The 22,377-nt window shown below is 40.1% G+C and overlaps 1 protein-coding gene and 2 long non-coding RNA genes across 3 annotated transcripts in view; 2 read left to right on the forward strand and 1 right to left on the reverse strand.

The window, feature by feature from the left end:
* Positions 1-301: 301 nt before the first annotated feature.
* On the reverse strand, positions 302-1,642 carry LOC141563565 (uncharacterized). Its single transcript, XR_012488455.1, has 2 exons — positions 1,504-1,642; positions 302-971 (listed from the first exon to the last, which is right to left on the reverse strand). It is a non-coding gene; the product is annotated as an uncharacterized LOC141563565 (long non-coding RNA).
* Positions 539-1,919, forward strand: LOC141563566 (uncharacterized). The gene is made up of 2 exons (XR_012488456.1): positions 539-956; positions 1,618-1,919. It is a non-coding gene; the product is annotated as an uncharacterized LOC141563566 (long non-coding RNA).
* A 252-nt stretch (positions 1,920-2,171) lies between these two features.
* The window catches only part of FOXO1 (forkhead box O1), a 103,611-nt gene continuing 83,405 nt past the window's right edge, over positions 2,172-22,377 (forward strand). Inside the window, exon 1 of the mRNA XM_074304846.1 lies at positions 2,172-3,316. Coding sequence (XP_074160947.1) covers positions 2,651-3,316 — 666 coding nt within the window. The 5' untranslated portion in view covers positions 2,172-2,650. The remainder of the gene's footprint in view (positions 3,317-22,377) is intronic.

The raw sequence follows: 22,377 nt of genomic DNA on the forward strand, positions 1-22,377 counted from the left end.
AAAAAAAAAAAAAAAAAAAAAAAAAAAACTTAAATAGAAATCTATTTCTCTTGCTCCTTGAGACACAAGGTCCATTGTCTTTCTACTTCTGGCCCCATTCAACCTCTACAGGACTTCCTGGACCTGTTGCCCCGCTTGGGGAGAGGGGGGAAAAGAGGAGAGTCATAATTTGATTGGCCTCGAAGACAAGAAATCTTGTTACAGCCTAAGGGTCCTGGGAGGGGGGTGGTCCTGAGGCTGGATAGTAGGAGCCACAGAGATTTGACTATATTTCCCATCTCAAACAAAACACTGAAAATCAAACATTTTTAGCCTATTTAATTGGGACATCAGCAGAATACACCGTGAGAACAGAATACACATCGAGACTGACACCCTCCTTTTGCTGAGGAGGAAAGGGTTTGCCCAATCGGAGTGGGAGACCAGGACTGAGAGCCCGAGCCTTCTGGCTCCCAAGTCAAAGCTCTTCCTGGCACGCCGGCTGTCTCCAGAGAAGGTTAACCATTGAAAGCTGGAGCAAGGACTCCTGGAGCGTGAGCGCTGATAACACATTCTCCTTACCATCCCGCCTCCTATTTCCCATCCCTGTGGGGCATTTCTAGACTTTCAATTTCGCCCTCAGGTAGAATTTCCTTCCCAAGCAAGGAAGCCCTCTCAGAAGGCGGCTGGAACTCCTCGCAGGGAAACAGGGGAGAGAAAGGTTCTAGTTCACATTAAGAAATTATTCTGCTTCCCTGGGAAGTGGGACAAGAGTCTATTACTTCCTTTTCTGTAATCAATCTCCGATTTTTAGGGGAGAGGATCGAGGCCCGTCTCATCGACCTCCTGTCACTCTGTTCTGCCCGTTCCCGCCTGCTGGATGGAAGGGGCAGCAGAGACTGCTGAGCCAACCTGACCCCGGGTCTGACAGGACTCCGGCCGTGCTCCAGAATTTCTGCTTGGGTTGCAGTTGCCAGGTGGGTGGTTGGTTCCTGGAGGAAAAAGAATGGAGTTACTGAGAGGGAGGGAAAAGGGAGGAGGGGAGGCTGGTCCTGGTAAATGGAGCTGTCAGTCAGTTACTGCACCAAGGCTAGGAGTTGGAGTTCTGCACGTGGCCCGGGTAGGGGGTGGAGGAGCTTGTGGAAGCAGTGACAGGCTCAGAGAAGGGAGAGGGGGAAAGAGAGAGAAAGAGAGAGAGAGAGAGAGAGAGAGAGAGAGAGAGAGAGAGAGAGAGAGAGAGAGAGAGAGAGAGAGAGAGAGAGAGAGAGAGAGAGAGAGAGAGAGAGAGAATGTGTGTGTGTGTGTGTGTGTGTGTGTGTGTGTGTGTGTGTGTGTGTGTGTGTGTGTGTGTGTGTAGTGCTCGCGGGAGTCAACACTAGTGAGGTTTGTCACGAGGATCAGGGAATCAGCAACTCGAGCTGCTTTTTCTCACTCAAACATGGAATATAGGGAGGGAGGGAGGGGGAGACAGACACACAGACAGACAGACACAGACTCACACAGAGGGACCGAGAAAGGCCTGACCTCATATCCCACCGCAAATAAATTCCGCGGGGGGCTGGAAGTAGGAATTCGCGGACGGAGCTCTATCCCCCCTTTCCCCACCACGTTTTCCTGAGGCGCTAAGGGTTCCCGCAGGTCTCGCCCATCTAGGATCTTCCCACGTTATTTATCGTCTGCCCCCCGAACCCCAAGAACGAGGAGACGCTGGGAGCTGTGTCGAGGCCCCCGGGGGCGGCTGCAAAAGGAGTTCTAGAGCTCCACATCTCGAAGTCTTCGGATCCCTCCCCGCTTCTCCCGTCCTCGGTAGTAAACAAACTACTGTCGCCGCCTCCACGCTGGTTTGCCTCACAAAAATCAAAACACTGAGTCTCATAGAAACACACTAGAGAATTACCAGAAAATAATGATCCAAAAAAAAAAAAAAAAAAAAAGAGAAACCACGAAAACCTCCCACTTCCCACCTCCCCCCGCCCCCCCCAAACTAAACCACCGCCTCCTCCTCCCCTTGGAAAACTGGCCCCGCGAAATTGACAAGCGAGTCGTTTCCTAAGCAGCGCGCGCGCTCCCATTGGCTGAGGCGGTGCAGTCAATCAGCTCCGGGGGGCGGGAGCTAGCCCGGACTCACCGCCCCGCGGCTGGGTGGTGGTAGTAGATCCCGTAAGTCTGGTGTGGGCCGGTGAGTTGCTGCTGCTCGCTCAGCCAGCCGCCGCCACATTCAACAGGCAGCCGGAGCCCGAGCAGCCGCCGCCGCCGCCTCCGCACGGCCGTACAAGTGGTGAGGGCACAGGCGCAGCGGCCGGCAGCACAGCCTTCCGCGCTCACTCTCTGGGTACCTTTGCCTCGGATTCTGTCCCTTTTCCGTCCGCCGCCGAATCGAACCTGCTGTCCGGCGGCCACTGCCATTGCCATTGCCACTGCCGGAGCGGCCGCCGCAGCCGCCGCGCTCGGGGGAAGCTCAGGCGTTAATTATAAGCCCACGAAGTTAAGTTCTGGTTCTCTCTCCTCCGGCCCCCAGCTTCTCTTCTACCCCCCCTCCTTTCTTGCCCCCCGCTTTCCCCCTCCCCCACCCTGCCCAGTATTTAAATCCCGAGAGGTCCCCTCCCCCACCCTTCCTCTGGTTTCTCTCTTTTTCGCTCTCTTGTGGCCGGGGGGAGGGGAGGGGGTCACCATGGCCGAAGCGCCTCAGGTAGTGGAGATCGACCCGGACTTCGAGCCACTGCCCCGGCCTCGGTCGTGCACTTGGCCCCTTCCCAGACCGGAGTTTAACCAGTCGACTTCGGCCACCTCCAGTCCGGCCCCCTCCGGAGGCGGCGGCGGCGGCGGCGGAGCAGGGAATCCCGGGGATGCCGCGTCCGCCGCCTCGGCCGCTGTCAGCTCGGACTTCATCAGCAATCTGAGCCTCCTGGAGGAGAGCGAGGACTTCGAGCAGCCCGCGGGTCCCGTGGCGGCGGCGGCGGCGGCCGTGGCGGCTGCGGCTGCTGCGGCGGCGGCGGCGGCGGCGGCGGCGGGATTGTGTGCGGACTTTCAGTGTCCGGAGACCACCTGTCTGCAGCAGCCCCAGCAGCAGCCCCAGCAGCCCCAGCAGCCCGGGCCCCTCCCGCAGCACCCGCCCGTCCCTCCGGCCTCGGCGGGGCCCCTGGCCGGGCAGCCCCGCAAGAGCAGCTCGTCCCGGCGCAACGCCTGGGGCAACCTGTCCTACGCCGACCTGATCACCAAGGCCATCGAGAGCTCGGCCGAGAAGCGGCTCACTCTGTCCCAGATCTACGAGTGGATGGTGAAGAGCGTTCCCTACTTCAAGGATAAGGGGGACAGCAACAGCTCGGCTGGCTGGAAGGTGAGGTCGCCCGAGGCTGCACCCCCTGGGGCGGCTGCTGGGAGGGGGGGGCGCTGGGAGGCCCCGAGGGTGAGAAAAGCCTTCTGTGGTCACCCCACCTAGGCGTGTGGGAAGAAGGGGGAAACTACGGGAGCCAAGCGTGCAGGTTGTACTACGAGGGGGCAGCTGTAGAACTAGCTGTCCTTCACCGTTGTCCGGCCCCTGTGTGCCGGGAACTCTGTAGCAGTGCATGTAAAAGAAGTCCGAGATTTGCAGGAAGTGTGTGTCTGTGTGTGCGTGAGTCTCTTTTGGCTGGGGGCAGCGTCAAGTGGGTCCTTCGGGGATTAAAGACGGGTCCGTAATGCAGTGATATACGCGGAGCGGGTGCTGGGACGCGACCAAGGACAGGAGCGGAGGCTTGCTCCGGCAGCCTCAATTCGGCACCAGGCCCATTTCCTTGTTATGGGATCTTAGATTCAGAGCTGAAAGGGACCGGAGGGATCCAAGTCCCTCGTTTTTATGACTCAAAACTCAAAAGTTGCGCAGGTAATAAAGAGGGAGAGGCGGGAATTGAACCCATGTCCTGAGTACAAACTAAAACTCTCTAAAACTGACAGGGAAGTGCAGGGTCAGGGTCTGGAAATCCGGGTTGGAAGCCCTGGGAAGTCTACAAACCTAGAGGGGCAGCAAAATTAGGGGTTGTGTGTGTGTGTGTGTGTGTGTGTGTGTGTGTGTGTGTGTGTTTGTGTGTGTTTGTGCGCGCGCGCGCGTGTGTTTGCGTGCTGGACTTCGGAGAGAGTGGGACCAGCAGGTGGAGGAAAAGAAGCCTGAGGAAGCTGATTTGATGCGGGCCTTCCAGTTTTCTTGGAGGATCCAACACTTGTTTTGTTTTGATTTATCTGAACTGACCCCGGGTTCAGGGGGCTGGGCACTAGCTAAAAGAGCCCGGGATAGCTCATCCGACACGTGCAGAGGGGCGGCCACAGCTGGCGGGGTTTACGGGCGCTGGGCTGCTTTAGCTGAGTTAAAGTTCAAGTGTGACACTTTGGAGGGGGGTGGGGTGAGAGGGAGGGGACCTCAGGGGTGGTTGCCTGGAGAGGGACTGAGCTAAGAAAGCCAGCACATTTAAAGGGCCAGTCCCTTTTTCCTGAGATCTAACATATCCTGTGAGTTAAATGCAGTTTTCGGGCCTGTGAGTTTGCCTTGGTTGGAAAAGATAGAAGATCTGTGTGAATGGGAAGGGCCTCCGGACTTGCACTGGCCGCATGCATAAATCTTTTAATTAAGAAGTGAGATTTTAAATTAATTCATCTTGGATTATACAACATCGAAGTATGGTGTCAGGGACCTTTCTGTTATGTACACTTTGGAGATCGGTAGAGAGAAATTAATGAACATGAAAAAATGGTCTGAAGTTTTTTCTCCAAAGAAGATTGGGTGTAACTGTATTTTAAGCTATACTGTTATTGAGACTCAAGAAGAGATTCATTTCCCTACTACATCTAGCTTCTGAAATAAAGGTTGACAGCTTTTGGAGAAGCAAAGGATTGAATCTCAGAAATCTGCAGGGACTGTCTCTATGATGGTCCTTCCGGTCCTGTTTTCACAACTGAGTTCTAATGGCATCATACAGGTTGAAAACATTCACTAGTTTGATCATAATTCTTTTTCTTGAATCTACTCCCCACTTCCCCCAGTTTGAGATTTACAGCCTAACTAACAAGTAAGACGTTTTGGGCAATTGTTAGAGCAAAGTTGTTTTATATAAAAGGTCATACTCGTAGTTAATTAATGAGACTAAAAGGTCGAACTACTTAATATTATTTTGAAGCTCTTCCTCAAGTAGCTAGTTTTGTTTCCTTAACAATTTTCGTGTTGGATTTCAAAGTAATCACACACCTTAAAAGCTACTTGGAAGTGTATTCTGCATCATTTTACTATCTCATATGTAACCATTCCTTTCATAAGAAAGCTATGAAAGACTTCTGTTCTCTTAAATTAAGATAATCTGGGTTACCCTCCAAAAGCATATACATTTTGTGTGTGCTCACATAAAAATCTTACTTGAATATCAGAGACTCTTGTCATTTAGAACATTTATAATTATTAAAAAAAAACCCAAAGCCCATTAGGTTGACATGCATAGCACTGTGTGTACTTAATCCACTCTTTTTAGACTTTGAGAATAGCAACAACCTATTTAAAACTGTTATAGTACCATTCTATAAAGGCAGAGTAGGACTTTATTTTGTATTTAAATTTATTTGGTCTCATAGAACTTTTATTAAAACAGTTTCTGGGGGTAAAGTATGTATTTTAATATTTTACTAGAGCTAGAAAATGTATATATGCTTTCATTAAGGAAATCATCTATGAAATACATGCTTTAAGAAACTAGTTCTTTTAGTTGGTTCTAGGTAAGCCATCATTTTCAAATGACTAACCCTTTCAGGTGTCATCAAAGTCAGTTGGTAGACATGAGATTACATCTAGTGCATTTTCAGTTTGAGTAAAAGGGTATTTTAGCAGCAAAGAAACAACTTTTCTCCCCCTCTTTCATAAATGTGTTACTTGTTAAAACCAAGCTTCCCTCAGATTTGAAAGACTCTCCTATTCTCAAGGTCTATAAAGTGAAGTAATTTTGTCCCCTTAGATTATAGACTTGTTCCAAAAAGACAAGCAACCTTAAACTTATTAAGTGATTGGATACTTTCGGATTGTTGATAATATGTTGGAAATAAATATTTGATATAATATAATACTAGCCCTGGCATTAACATGGCTTAGTGTATTTTTTTTTTTAACTTTTATGCACAAGGTTTCCCCTGATCCCAAGTTAAATTCTATGTAAATAATTTTCATTTGTTGAAAAGTTTTTAAGCATTAATAATAATAATAATGTGAATAGTGATACTTTGACCTTTCTTATTTCTTGCCAAAATAATGCTGCCTACATTTGTATCACCTCAATACTTGTCATCTTTGTGAGAATATAGGTATTTCATGTTTGTTGATAGATCCTGCTTTTATACCTTATTTTTCCCTATCATAGGATTTGTATCACAGTTAAAATGAATGCCTTTAGGAAAAAAGATTTGCATTTGTTTTGTGGTGGGTAGGCTTTATGATATTTGGACTGAAAGTTTTGGGGTGTTGATTAAAAAAGCATTATCAGTTTTTAAATTTACCTTTGAAAATTTTCATAAATTTTGCTACTGAAATTTTGAATATTAGGCTGTTAGTAGCTCGCAGAAGGATGGGATTGCTTGCTACAGAATATATGCCCTGTCCCGAAAGTCTCAGGGTGGATAAAAGCTTAAGTAGCTTAATTCTTCACTAAGACTTTTGGGATGCCCTGTATTTGATTTGTGGTGTTAATCCTGATGAGAATGATTTAGATGGTTTGAGACACCTTCCCTATTTCTAGTTTGTGTAAAGATATAATTATTTTAAATAAAATAAGTTAAAGGAATGAGTTTTGCAATATTTTTTCAGTCTTTAAAAACTTTTGTCTTCCTTTGGGTTGGGAGGCCAGAATAATGCATCCTGACATTTGCCTGAGTTTGGAAATTCATTTGATGGACCTCTGGAGTGATAAATGTGCCTGGTTGTTCTGATGACACAGCGGGGATTTCAGTCTACATGAAAGGATTGAAAATAATGTACTTAGGAAAAGAACTTTATTGGGTTTGAGCCATTATGTTTTCCATGGATGTAGTTGTGTTGACTTTTTATCAAGAAATGTAATTTGGTTTCAGTGATGTTTAGAATTTTTAACAGATGCTTTAAAAAAAATAAAATTTTTGAACAATAAAAATTTGACACAATTTTTTTCAGTAGCATTTCATAAAAATTGAGATCCATTATGTAGCTATGAGAAACTTTTATTTCTTGGTGGCTGTACAGGATTAAGCATTGATGACTTTTAACTAAGTTAAGAATAATATTTAAGATTAGTATATAGGAAATTCCAGGGAGTTGGTTGGGGATAGAGTGGTGGGAGAAGTTGACTATCCAGTGGTGGAGTCCATGGACCCTGTAGTAAGTTGAAAATAGTTTCCTTACTCCATGACTAACTCTTAAGCTCTGTCAAATGGTAAATTACCCTAAAGGGCAACCTGGCATTTGCCCAGTGGTTTGCTAGTCCCCTCTGTACATTTAGCACTTTCAGGGTGAAATATGCAGCAGTAAAGGCCTGTATGTTTCTGGAAACTGACTAGAAACTTGCATCATTGGGTTATTTTCCTGGCCTACTTTTTGGAGAGGACCCTGTGATTTTACAGTATCAGGGATGGTTTTAATTTGTTTCAATTTAACAAACATTTGTCAGATGTATATACTATGCTATGCTTGGTGCTTTGAATGAGTAAGCCTTTAAGGAGTTTATATTATGATATGGGGGAACATATATACAAATAACTCTTTAAGACCAGATAGTCCATAAAGAGATGTAAATAGTGCATCCAAGTTCCTTTGGCTCTGTGGGCGGAAGTAATCCAGAAGGGCTTCTTGGACGAGGATGGGGACCTTGAGCGGCCTATTTGGCAGGTCAGGATTCTATGGTGATGTCCCAGGGAGGTTTGGAAGGAGGAACACAGTGGCCTTGTATTGGCCCGGTTGGGCAGGAACAATGGATGTTCTCCAGGGCAGATACTGCGGTGTTCTGGCTGGCTGTCACTATACTGTTGAGAACTAGGAAATGCCTGCAATGGTGGTAGGGCCGGGCCTGGATCCCTGAGATGCTGAGGGTACTTGCAGGGACTTAACTGTGCCACCAGAGGGACCTCCTGTGGGTCTTAGGGCCTGCTCAGCCCCAATGCGTCATTTCTGCAGCAGCTCCCCTTTCTTGGGCTGCTACTAGCCCTAGCCAAGGATGGAGGGAAGGTGGACCGTGAGAAAATTCTTTCTTCTTTCCTTTCCTTTCTCTTTCTTTCTTCTTTTCTCAAAGCATCAAAGGCAAATGTGGGGCTGTCAGATTCTCATAGATATGCTTAGTATGGGAAACAACACTAGTCTCACTGGAAATTATACTGCTACTAGAATTTGTAAATCTGGATTTAAGTTCTTGTTCCACTATTTACAATCTGTAACCCATAGCAAGTTATTTTAACTTTTTATGCCTCAGTTTTCTTATCTGTAGGGATCATAGACATTTGGTATTGCATGTGTGGAAAGGAATTTGAATAAACCCTAAAGCACGATATGATTTATTATGTTTTCTCTGTATCATCCCTTCAACTTAAATTGCCTGGTTTCTTGAACAGTCAAACAAAATTATCAGTGGCAGATAACTCCTTGTAGATAAATATTACTTTATATGTATGTATTATCCTTTTTTCCTAAAGAATTCACAATGTTACATTCTCTTAGCAATCCTAGTTTATTCAGTGTAGGAGGCAGAGGTAGCAAGGACAGTCAAGCTTTGGACTATTCATATGTGGATAAAAGGAAAACATCTAGTATCATTTTACTTTTAGCATTTTCATAATGCATTTTTCCCAAAGAACGCAAAATGTGGGATTTATTTAGTTTATCCAGCATAGGAGGCAGCAATAAGTAGCAAGGACAATCAGATTTTAAACTATTCATTTGTGGATAATAGGAAAATATCTACTGTTGGTTTTCTTTATATTCAAGGTACTTTTCTCCTAAGGAGCTAAAAATGCTGGATTCTCTTAGTAGTCCTTATCATTTATTCAGTGTCAAGCTTTGGAGTTTCATTATCTTATTATGAATTCTTCCTTTGTGGTTAATTATAATACACTACTAATTTTAAATTCTAGGCTGACTTAATAACTGACATGGATATACTTTCTTCATCATCAGGTAATGTTGGGTGTACTTTTAGGATTAGTTTAAGTCATTCATATTGGAGATACCTATCTTCCTTTCCAAGAAGCCATGATCCAAGAGTTGACTTGTAAAGCCATCATATTTGGAATTGGAAATTACTGTAGAGATCACAGTAATTTTATTTTTTATAATTTTATTTTTATAAAGGAAGAAACAAAACCAAGGCTGTTAAATAATTTGTTCAATATCACAAAAGGATTCCAACTTTGCTCTCTGCATTCCAAATCTTGTGCTCTTTCCATTGTAACAGACATATTTAGAAGATTAGAAATGTTGAATCAAGTCCATTAAAACCTGGAGTCAAGTTTACCAAGTCACCACATACCTATTAGGGATTTTCAAAGCTATTTCCTAGACATTTAGGTTCTTGCTTTTTTATGCTCCATTTTTTTTCCCATAGGAACAATGTTAAATTTCCAGGTTGGAACACAACACTTAGCTCATAAAGTACCTGAAAACTAGTATTTGGGCCCTAAGCATGACATTTAACAGTGTGTCTGTGGGAAAGTGTTCATAATATGAACTTGGGAAACCAGGAACACATCAAATGTCCAGTGTTCATTGAATTGAATCAGATTCCTCTTGTGGTGGATCTCCTTTCCATTGCTTGGGGGGGGGGGGTGTTCCCGGGGCTTGTAGCATCTGCTAGGGAAAGGGATGAGGGCTATCTTGGCTCTGGAGTTAAGGGGCCTTAGATGAGATAAGGCCAGAGTTTTGGTCAGGAGATTTGGAGGAGGTATTGAGTAGTGAGGGACAAGGGAAAAGCTTCAGAGTTTGGGGAATAAGGAGTTATGAAGGACATCTTCCTGCCAGGTAAACCTGTGGAGATATGTCCTGGTCTTGAACTGGTCAGTTCTTAGCATCAGGTATTTCTGTTAATGTCTCTTATGAAAAATCTCATTTATATCTCATTTCTCAGATTTCCCTCTTCTCTTCTTCCTCTATTCCCTTTAGACATTATATACACTGAGATTCTTAGCCTGGGACCAAGGATATGTAAGCCTTTGAATTCAGATGAGGAAAAAAAATTTTGGTTTTCATTATTTTGAGAAAGAGTCCATAGACTTCATTAGGCTGCCAGGAAAGGATAAGAAACTGTGTTGTAGAGAAAGACAAGGTAAAATTCATTTGTATTTCAGAGAATAACCCAGATGCAGGCCAGCCTTAACATCTGAGGCATAACCTAAGTAGGAATTCCAGTGGAGAGTATGACAACTTATAGCTTAAGGAGAGTGTGTATGTATGTGATGATTTAAAGTTAGTAGTGCATCATTAGTCCACAAATTAGTCCATAGTGTTGATTTTACTTGATCCCAGCCTCCTATATCCTCTAATAATTGTGAAGGCTTTTTTAGAGAAGTCAGGATTTCTAATTTCTTTGAAGAAAGATACTCTGGATATAAGTGTGATTGTGGGGTGAGACAGGATTTGGGGTCTTCTAAGGAACTGATGCTGAAGCTAAAGAATCAGACTGAAGGGAGGTCACTAGGGATTAACCTTTTTCTCTCTTCTCTTGCCTTTTCCAACCACTAAAGATCTCATCCTCGCCCTGGACAAGGTAAGAAAGAAGACTTCTTTGGAGATTACAGTTGAGGAACGAAGAGTACTGGGGTATGCAGAGACTAGAGGGGTAGGGCGGCCGATCTCAAGGATACACTGTTCTTAGGTGGCCATCAATAAGCCACTGACGGAAGAAAAACTGGCTGGCCACTTATGAGGAAGTTGGATATCCATAAGTTAGGGCCTGCCTATAATTAGGAATTGAAATATGTAACCCAAATTTCCCATACCAGTGTTTCTTGGCTTTCATCACATTCATTTACTAAATTTTCACTTAATATTTTTTAAACTAGGAAATGTTCAATAGGTGTCCTCTGTTATTTCAAACATTTTCATTACTTAGCAAAATTAAGAAGGTGCTGAGAGTCAGAACTTGTGATGGTGATAGGAAGTGTAATGCGAAATCCTCCAGTTCTGACTTGGAGCCATCCTACTGAAATTACACCCTGAAGGCCCTCGTCATTAGTTCCTGTGATCTCTTGACTCCTCTGCAGGATTTGCTACTGTTAACCACCTTTTTCTTCTTAAAGCATCCACCGTCCAGGTTTCTTTCATGTTCTTCTGTGCCTCTTTTCTTCCTTTTATCAGTTAACAGGGCTCATTTCCCGTGGCTCTTTTGCTTAGTTCTTCCCCTCCATCTAAATTTTCTTCCTTCAGAAAATTCATTCATTCTAGTGACTTTGATTATCTCCTCTCTACAGATGAATCCCAAATCTCAGATTTGCTTTAGTTACATTTGGATGTTATGCTTAAATGGATGCATAATGTAGTAGTATAGTAGTAGTAGTTAAGACTGCCTCAAAGCCAGAAAGAGCTGAGATTAGTTTCCATCTCTTAACATATACTGACTGGCTTTGTCACCCTGATTGTCAGTTAACTTCTTAAGGCATTAGGAAACTCTCGAAGACCTTAAGTTTTAGAGAAGTTCAGACTTGCATTGGTGGAGGGAATTTCTTCAGCTGAGAGTTCCCTGCATTGATGAAATCATGATTATAGGCCCTATCCCTGTTCGTTTTACCTTGGAAGTCATCTCCTTTCAAAACTGGCTTCAATTCCCAACTGCACCATTTCTGTCAATGTTCACTATCACCTTCCAGTCACCTCAGAGACATGGCCATCTGATAAATGTTTGTTCTATTCTTTGGACTTGTTTCTTCTTTTCCCCTTACTGAATTCAGGAGATCAGCTCCTGTTGATTCATGAAGGTTGTTTTATCCATTTACCACTCCTGTCACCTTAGCCTTATTTCCCCCATTTATACTTTGTTTATCTCTTCTCTCCCCTGCCCCTTGTCTCCCTGCTTCCTTTCCGGAATTTCTTCTTCCTCCATTCCTCATTATCTAACTCAGGACACACTTTTTAAAACTTTCCCTCCCCACTCCCCAAAGCTCTCTCCCCTTTTTGAAGTCTTTGGGGCCTGTCATTTTGTGTAGTCTATTTTAACTTGTGTGCACACGTCTTGTTTCAACTAGATTGTAAGTATTTTGAAGGCAGGAGTAGTGCAGAACATTGTGGAAGAAAAATCATGGCAGGAGTTAGGAAACTTGGCTTTGTTCTGCCGTTTACCAGGTGTGGAATGGAAAGAGTTCAGGAAGGCCTGAGTTCAAATTTGAGTGCAGACACTAGTTGTGTGACCCTGGGCAAGTCACTGAATTCTGGTTCCCTCAGTTCCTCATCTGTAAAATGTGCTGGAGAAGGCAATGACAATATCTTTGCCAAGAAAACCTCAAAGAGAGGTCAAGAAGAGTCCAGTAGGACTGAAAAACAACAGTGTGTAATCATGAGTCTGTCACCTCACTTTTTTGAACCTCAATTTCCTCACTGGGAAAATAAGGATAATAATGTTTGCCCTGCCTACCTCATGGGGTTGTTATGAGGAAAAGCTCTTTGTAAACTCTAAAACCATAAATACAAAAACATTTATTGTTGTTAGGCTGCATGTCATGCTGACAGTGTTCCTGGACAGTGTCTTTAGAGGGGAGAAATTAAAGTGAACAGTGACTTTAAAGTCACCTGGCTTAAATTTGGTTAGTAGAATTTGTTTGACTAATAAAAATGCTTTACATGTATTAATCAACAAATAAGCACCTATTGTCTATAGAGCATCCTGCTAGGTTCTGGAGGAAGTTGAAAAGTTTAAATAAGACCAGGTCCTTTTTCTCAAGAAGGTAAAGCGGGAGAATAAGATGGCCAGCACAAGTAGCTAGCTATACATCTTGGGCAGCAATTTGTTATTTAATACATAGTATGGAATTCTGCATTGTTTTCTTTCTTTGTAAGACATGTTCAGCCTTAATAAAATCCTTTATCTGAAAATTGTTTTAGTAGTAGCTCTAATAATTTCATCAGAAATTTAATGTTTTTCTTTAGTAACAAAATGTACTAAATTTTATATTCTTTAATTATTCTACTTCATAAATAAAGATATTTCTGTGAAAATAGATATTTTTATAGTATATCAATGAATGAATAGGATTTTATGTGTACGTTTTTCATAGTTTTTCAGGAAATGTATTAAATTAAGAGATGCTTACACACAAATATATGCTAATTTGATGTATAGAATTCACGACATAGTCCAAATTTGGTTTATATTACCTGAAGACTTATAATCATAGAATTGATTTTTACTTTGTTATTTCCAGAATATTGAAGTTTGTACTTGATCCCAGACCAGTATATCTCCCTTTTGTAAAAGAAACTTATAAATGCAATTTTCTTTGAAAAGAAAATAAATCCAGAATTTGAATATTAAAAATATTGAATTTTTCCATGAAATGGGAAATTTGTGCCAGGTATCAGTTAAATACATTATTACAAAATTAAATATCACTAAACTAATATTTTTATATGTTTATCTAGGGACTAATATGATCATTATTAAATGTAAGATTTTGTGGTCATTTAGTCTCTTTAGGGAAAGAATTCCTATTTTTGGCATCTATAAACTGTTAAAAATTGTGATAACTTTTTTCAATATAATTGATTACTTTTGCAATTCTATACATTTATTGTTTTTTAAAAAAATATTCTTAAAAGGGGTCTGTAAGCTTCACCAAACAGCTAAGGACCACATTGCAAAAAAAGTTAAGAATTCTTGTTTTTATGATTTATACTTATTAGCTTAGGAATAAAAAGCAATTAATAGTAAGTTTCAGCCAACCAAAAGAAACCAAATTTGGAAGATCTGAACCCAAGTTTGATAGCAAATAAAAGTGATTACTTGGAATAGTCATGACTAACTCATCATATACTATAAGATTACATATAAAGAAAATTCTAGGGTGTGGTTTTTCAGAAGCCACACAAACACAGATTCTTAAATAGCCTGGAGCTGTTTAGAAGTAACATGCAGTGAAGTGTGTATAATAATTGGTAAGTAAAGTTTTGCTACTGGTATGTTCAATACCTGTAGTAACAGACCATTATTTCATAAAAATAACCTCTGCTGAAAAAAAAAATTAAAAATAGGTCGAATAGCTCATTACTTGAGGTTTTATCAAACATGTAATTAACTTCTACATGAAGAAAATAGCGTTTGAACCAAAATATCACACCTGCATGACTGTGGTTGGTACCAGCTCAGACTAGTCACGCTAACCAGTAAAGTATGTTCAATCTGAAAGCAACCAATCTTCAGTTTTCCCCATTTTTCATGGTTTGTGGATTGCAGTTGTAGCTTTCTGTCTCCTCTTCCCTACCCATTCCTAGTCCCACTTGGGCACATTGCCTTCTTGGTAGGGAATGTCTTATAGAATAGGTGCTATTTAAATGTTCAATTAAATCTAAGATTACACTTTGATAACATCAGCTTCTCAGGTGTTTCTACACCATCCTTCGAGAAAGAAATCAGAATGTGAGCGTATACTTTTTTCAGTTTCTCTCATTAACCTTTTAGTTCTGATTTTGAAGTTAGTCAGGAAGTTGCGCCATCTTCCTGAGGAAGGCCCTGTGTGAGTATTGGTGGGTGAACACTCCCTCTGGCACTGAAGGGTGTCTCAGGTTCCTTAATTTCTCAGGGACTACTGTACTTCATTTTGACCTTTCAGAAAAGATGACCTGTCCTTCTTTGCCTCCCAGGATATCTGAGCATGGTTTTTGTGGCTTGCTAGCTTGCACAGGAAGTGGTAATTATCTCTGGCCAGCCCTGCGCTTTTGACACACCTCCTCTGTGCATGGAAATTCCAAGGCTGCCTCCTTCACCTCCACTTATCTCTGTGCATCTTGAAGGCTTGATTGAGTTTTTAAGTTTTGAAAAGAAATCTTACTGTTTCTGACTTGATTTTTTTACTTTAGTTTAATTACAGTGCTACTGGTTGTTGCAGGTCTGATCGTAATGATATACACAAGATCTTAACAGCTGCAAAGATGCTATTCTGGTTAATCAGATTAAAGAAAATCTATGATGGGGAAGAGGATGTGGAAGAGAGTAGAATGAAAAATCTTTTTTTTTTTTTTTTTTTTTTTTTTTGCATAATTTGGTTGTAAATAATTTCTTGCATAACCAGAGTTTTCTTTGTTGCTGACAAATCTGTTAAAAAGGTTATGATTTTGCGATATTTTAACTGAATTCAATGTGTATATATGATGAACATCAAGGTTAAATTGCTTATCTGCTTTCTCTATTTAAAAAATTATAACTCCTTAGACTTGAAGAATATTGTTTCAATATTGTATTTGGATCGTTGAGGAGGAGACCATAATGTTGGTTTATCCCATTTGTCCACTTGGGAGCAAAATAACATTTTTGTTATAGCAGAAGGAAACAGGAGAGTGATCACAACCCAGGGATGACAGTAAAAGTACCTTGAGAATCAAATTGGCCAGGTGCTCTATACATGGGAGCTGTCCCCCTCATCATTATGTGAAAAGTTGAGATCAGGATTAGTGCCTGGACATTAGACAGCTGCACAGAACCGCCTTGTGCTTGTCCTTCAGCACAAGGCTTCCAGGCTTGGTTCTGTCCCTGCTTCACTGGGCTTGAGGAAGCTGTTTCCCCTTACTCCCTCTTTGGATATCACTTTTCTCATCTGTAAATATAATAAGATCCTCAGGCTTATAATTTATAAGAGCAAGGGGAAAACAAGGTCAGATTATTTGAAATGGAAGGAAAAAAACACCTAAAAACATTATAGTCGCGTAGAACGTTGAAAAGGCTGAAGACTCCAATTCCAGGTGGCCTCCATTTTGGCCCTTTTCCCTTTCCGCCTTCTCTGGGCCTACTCTGGGCCTACTCTCTCCTGACTGTTGTGTATTGGAGATTAGAGACCTCCAAGTGAGGCTGACTAGGAATCCCTTAAGGATTCTTGGGGGAGCACTGAGGGATGGGCATTTCCCCCATCAGTTCAATTTCTTTAGCTTTTAGAAAGTGGATTTTCTAAGAAGGTATAGCAAGAACAGTATCTAACAAAAACTATACTCCCTACATTAAGGGAACATTTTCTCTCCATCTATCAAGATCCCGGGGTGAGTGTAAAGGTGGTCTGATACAGTTGAAGAGAACAAGGAGGGGACCTTCCCATCTCCTAGCTTTGAAGGCTGTGTTCTTCTTTCCTGGTATCTTTATGAGGTTCCCTCTGAGTGAAGCTTTTTTTTTTTTTTTTTTTTTCTTTTTTCTTTTTTCTTTTCCTAACATCCATGCCTTTATAAGAGGTCACAAGCTCTCAAGCTTCAGTCCCCTAGGGGACTTCTACCTGTGTTTGAAGTGCTTTCTCTGCTGCAGGGCACTACCTTTCTGAGAGATTCTATTTCTAGCCTCTCAGATGTCTAGTGGATCTTCCCTTGTCCATTTTCCCTGTCATGTCACCTTGGTCTGCTTATTCATTTAAGATCAGGAAAGGAAGCAAGTGATGAGAGCCCAAGGATACATGGTGACTAGTGAGAAGGAAGGCAGCTGCCCTTTATCTGCCCTGAAGCTCACTGGAGTTCTCCCTCACTCCCCAGAAAGCAAAGAAGTAAAAAAGAATTTTAAAAGGGCAGGTCACATTTGTATAATGACCTCTCAGCTCTAATTTGGCAAGTTATTAGGCATTAGACCTTCTAGTTCCTTAGCCAGTCTGTGAGCTTTGTCATTACACAATATTGACTCTTCAGTCCCCTGTAGCCAGAAATAGTCTTTCCAAGCTTCTTCATATGGAATTGGAAGTGATTAGGGAATATCAATGTATGTGCTATATAACCCATTGGGAAGGGCAGATTAGAGCATGTCCCAAGGACTTGGACCCTCCTTAGCTGCTTCTTTATTATTTTAGTGCTTTATTTGCATTTTTAAAATCTGGAAAATAGGATGCAAATCCTTTCTGCCTGGAGATTATGGCAATGCCCTCTTTCAAAAATAAGTTTTACTTTAGAGAAGTGAAGCAGAAAATGTAGTGTAAACACCCCTAGATTTGGAATCAGAGAACCTGGGTTCAGCTTTTAATTCTGCAGTTCACTATCTACTTAACCTTGCTGAACTTATTTCTCAGGGCCTTAGTTTACCTATCTGTAAAATGTGTGTGAATTGTTAGAATCTTCTTAAAGGACCTGTAAGTTTTCTTTTCAGTTCCGTACCTATGATCTTGTGAAAAGGGAAAGAATATAGTTGTTGAAAAGATAGATAATTTAGTGGCTTGCTAGTAATAGAATACCTATATGACATTCTAGAGAGATGCTGTACCTGACATTCTGCTTCCCTAAAAGGAAGTTCATTTGGATTACCTTTCACTCCCTTTGAGGAAGAAGTAAAGCAGTACTGTATCATCTGACTCTGAAACTTTCTTCTATCCTCCTTACTCCCCTAAAAGCCATTATGACTTTTCAAAGACTGAAAATAGACTTAACTACTAAATGTTTGGGAATAATCTATGTGCTTTTTGGTATGACTTTTGATAATTTGAATGCTTAGAAGCTGGGTTGAATGAAATAATTTGCATATGGTTTAACTAGAGCCTCATACTTCTGGCAGCTTCTTGAGGTAGTTGCATACTCTGAGTTTGGTGTGCATTGCTTTAAAACAATTAGCAATCATTGGATAGAAAATGCAATTTTTATTTTGCATTCTGTACAATTGTTTATCATATTAAATTTGTTGTCCATATCACAAAATATAAAAATTAAACACACATTCAACAGCTTTTTGGCAGTCATCATTTTGTGCCAGTGATGATGTCGCTTAATGGTGCTCCTAGTTTCCTTTAATTTGGCAAAAGTCAGCAATTTAATATGATCCCATCAATATCAGTAAGTGATGTGACTGTAAAAAGTAGAGAAATCATATAAAATTAGAAGAAAATGTTAAAATATCTTACATTCAGTTTATGCATAAATGTTGACTATACTATCCAAAGATAGTGTTATTTATTGATCCTGAGTTGAGCTAAGGATTTAGTCAGGAAGAGCTGAGTTCAGATTCTGCCTCAAATACTGAAATTCTGTGTGACTTTGCACAAGCCACTTCCCCTCTTCTAGGCTCAGTTTCCTTATCTGTAACTAGGAGATAATTATAGCACCTAACTCCCAGGGTTGTTATGATAATCAAATCAGTTAACATATAAAAAGCCTTTGTAAATCTTAAAGTGATATATAAGTGCTAGTTATTATTATCATCTCCATCACCACATCTTTAATCATCATCATCATTCTGGGACTTCTCTGTACCTTTGGCTTGTATTTGTGGTTTGGCTGTAAAAATTGATGTGAAGATTGTGTTTGGTGAAGTATATTTTCATTTCATCATTATATCAAATTAAAATGGATATCTTTTGTTTTTACATTATCTTTATTTCTGTATACATCTATTCTCTCCACTTCCCCTCTCCTTCGACAAAAGGAAAATCATTCTAACAAAGAATAAAAAAAGAAAGGGGGAAATGTAACAACTAAGTATGACATATGATCTAGAAAATATTCCATTCAGTTTCCTTTCTGTTAGGGAGGCAGAGAGGCAGCTTTCAGGTTCAGTTGTGTTTCCGTCTACATTGTTGTATATATTGTTTCAGGCATAATAGAGTGAACAGAAAGGACACTTTCTCCTGAATCAAGGACCTGGTATTTATGCCAGTTCGGGTCTTGGGTCTCAGTTGCCTTATCTGCTCATATATGATCATAGAGCTCTGATCCCAGTGGAGTTCTTCTCATTTTTCTCTGAATTCTTTAGATTGGTTGTTTCTGTTGTGAAGTAATATTACATTACATTTATGTATCACAGTTTGTTTAGCTATTCCTGAATAGTTTCCATGTCTTTGCTGTCATAAAAGTGTGATGATAGATATTTTGGAACTTTATGGGGCTTCTTCTTTTAACTTCCTTGGGGGTACACGCCTAATAGTGGCTAGATTAAAGATGGAAATGTTTGGAGACTTCAGTTAATTTTAAGCATAATTCCAAGTTGTATGCCAGAATGATTGGACTAATTTATATTTCCAACATCAGTTTATAACTGTGCCCATTTTTCTGCAACCCTGCTAACATCTTTCCCAAATTACTGGATGGGAGGTAAAACCCCAGCATTATTTTGATTTATATATATTTTTTATTATAAATAATTGAGAACAAATTTCTCTGTGGTTGTTAGTAATTTACCATGCTTTTGTAGCTATTAGTTTAAATACTTTCACCATTTATGAATTGAGAAATGTTATTCCTCTTCATGTCTTGGATGCTTGTTTGATCCAGGGTTCTTTACTGATCTCCTAGTTGTTACTGATTTTTAAATTACTTCTACTACTTTGAATTTACCCATCTATGAGATAACAAACTTTGGTGGAAAGAGTGTTTGGTAAATAATCAGAATTTTGGGTTCAAATTCTGGCTTTCCATTTGTATGTGATCATGGATAGGTTATTGGATTTCAGTGGACCTCATTTTCCTCCTCTGTACAAGGTTGGCTAGGACTATATACCTTTTGATTTAATTGGGATTTATTAAGCAACTACTTCATGCCAGGCCCATTTAAGAACTGGCAATAATAAGAAAGACAAAAGAAATTTCTGCTCTCTAGGAGCTTAGTCTAATGGGAGAGATAGCTCTCCAACTCTAAGTCCATATTCCTATTATTCTTTGTTGTATTTCCCCAATAAAATATGGTCTTGTTGAGGACCAGGACTATTTCATTTTGTCTTTGTATTTCTTGTAATTCTTACAACATCTTGGTTGGTAAAGTTCTTAGGAAGTGTTTGTTGAATTAAATTGAATTATTCTTAGGGTGTTCACTTGTCTCTTCACATTGTGGTGTAAAATAGAACATGAGCACTTAGTAAGTTGGGGTTTGTTTTATAAAAACTATTGGCCTGTTTTTAATGAATGATCTTTTCATTTCTGTCCCTTTTTCTAAAAAATCCAGCAACCTAGTATTTGAGACTGTCATTTAAAATTCCCAGTTGTTCTGTTTTTTTAAAAAATTCCCTTTAGTTATTTATGATATACACAAAATATAGCAATTTACATGTAATTTCTTCAACTCATCCACCTTAGTAATCAATATTTATCACCTGAAAAGGAATAGTACTGCATTTTTTTCAAATATTGTTTCCAAATCTTTATGATCTTTTATTTGTATTTCTTGAAGAGCCCAAGCTTTTTTTTTTTTTTTTTTTTTTTTTTAATTACAGCTGAATTTAGATGAAAAGGAATTACAAAAAGCATGACAGCCACCATCTGCAGCAAGTGTATTTTGACACCAGATTGGTGCTAATATCATCAAAGCTCATTCATTCATTTATTCAACAAACATTAAGTAACTACTATGCACAAAACCCTGTGCTTGATGAGGGAAAAAGAACAGATACAAAAAGATATTAACTAAGAGAATCTCTGATCTCATGGAGCCAAATTTAATAAGCAGTTGATCTTATCAAATGAGGTGGTGTATATAAAGCATTTTAAACCTTAAAACTCTCTACAGAAATCAGCTATAATTATAATTACAATGATAAGATCTCTAATTTTGGGTGTTTGGTTTCATGTAGCCTATTTTTGTTATATTCAAGATGGTGCCATGATCCTCCAATGACTTGATCGTCCTCTTTATTTTTCCAGTGAGAGCTCTAATTTTTGCTCCCAAACCAAAAGTAAATATTATAGGAAATCTGTTCAGGCTGGTTGGGTTTTAAACTGCTTAATAATAAGTGGTTTGAATATTAAAGGTTGCACTTGGTATCATTGCATTCCTTAAGGTGACTTTGCTCCCTTGGCATGGGGTTGAAAATAGGGTAATTTGTAATTCATGGGAGAGAATATAATATAGAAACAAAGTTGTGGTGCAGTTATTGGATTGATGCAAATTTGGAATCGTTAATTACAGTTATTGGAGTAAATGTGAATAAATTTGAGTACTCCATGCTTTCTCTTTCTAAGATACCTTTTATTAAATACTGACAATGTTTGGGTGGCCACTTTTTACTAATAAGAGTAGTTTTGGTCCTGGGGAAAAATGCACACTGAATGTATTCATACAAACAACAAATCTTTAATTTCCTTTTTAGTCAAAATATGCACACAATTAAAAGAAGCATTTTAAAGTCATGATTCACAGATTAACTGTAACTGCTGCATGTATTTGTGTAAAACATGAGAAAAGAATAAAACTGTTTAGTCATGTAAATGCATGAGTACAGATTCTCTAGGTTTTGATTGGCTAATTCTGCCATCTTAAGTTGATGCTACATTTAAGTGTTTCATTCATATTTCCATTTGTGTTTCAAACTACAAAAAAAGGGGGGGGGATGGTAAAAATATAAGAAATGAAATAAATTTCTGGGCCTTTGGGAATACATTTATTATTTTCATAAAACTAAATCCATTGTGATACTTAACTGCTCAGAAAGGACCTTGGAATTTTTTGGAACTGAGAAATGTTTTTTCTTTACTCTCCCTTTCATTCAGGTTTTTAATTACTAGCTGGTTTCAGAATGCTTCCTTTCTTATTACAGTTGCTGAAAAAGTTGCATTGACTTTTATCATGTAAACTTTTCAAGTGCACATATACATATATATTCTAACATTATTTTAAACATAAAATGCCAGCAGTGACAATGAGTTTCAGCAATCCCTGCTAAATTGTTCCTTCTAACAACAATTTACCAGATGCTCTCATACTCTAGTCTCTAAGCAGACTAAATGGGTGGAGTTGCCCATCACTGACTGTTTAAACTCTACAGACTGATAAGACTTCCAGTGAGTTGTTAGACCACATTTATTGTGCAAATGAGCTTACATCCTGAAAGAACTGCAAAAAATGTTGAGACTTAGCATCATTGAATTTTAATAGCCTTTCTCCCTGATAATGAAGTGAAGTCCTTAGATTTATGAGTACCCATCCTGTCTATAAATATGTTAATAGTATTTCTGTCTCCAAAAGAGAGCTTGGCCTGCCAAACGTGGGGCTTGCCCTTTGCTATCCAGCAGGCCCCACCAGGGGATTTGACATCCTTCAATTTGGAATTCCCTTGTTTTGCTTCCTGTGATAGCATGGAATGGGAATTTTGGCTCATTCATCCAGTGTTGAGGGAAGACAGGAAAAAGTCATATTGGAATGTTGAGATTAGGAATATACAAAGGAGTTTTTAGTTCTTTGATTGCTGTTAGATATGGTCAAATGGGTGTGCATCTAAAAAGACTTGATTCTCAAAAACTTTAGTGAGTTAAAGAAAAAAAGTGTTAAGAGAATATTGTAATGGATTGCTTGGGTT

The sequence above is a fragment of the Sminthopsis crassicaudata genome, chromosome 3, assembly GCF_048593235.1.
Source record: "Sminthopsis crassicaudata isolate SCR6 chromosome 3, ASM4859323v1, whole genome shotgun sequence".
NCBI lineage: Eukaryota > Metazoa > Chordata > Mammalia > Dasyuromorphia > Dasyuridae > Sminthopsis > Sminthopsis crassicaudata.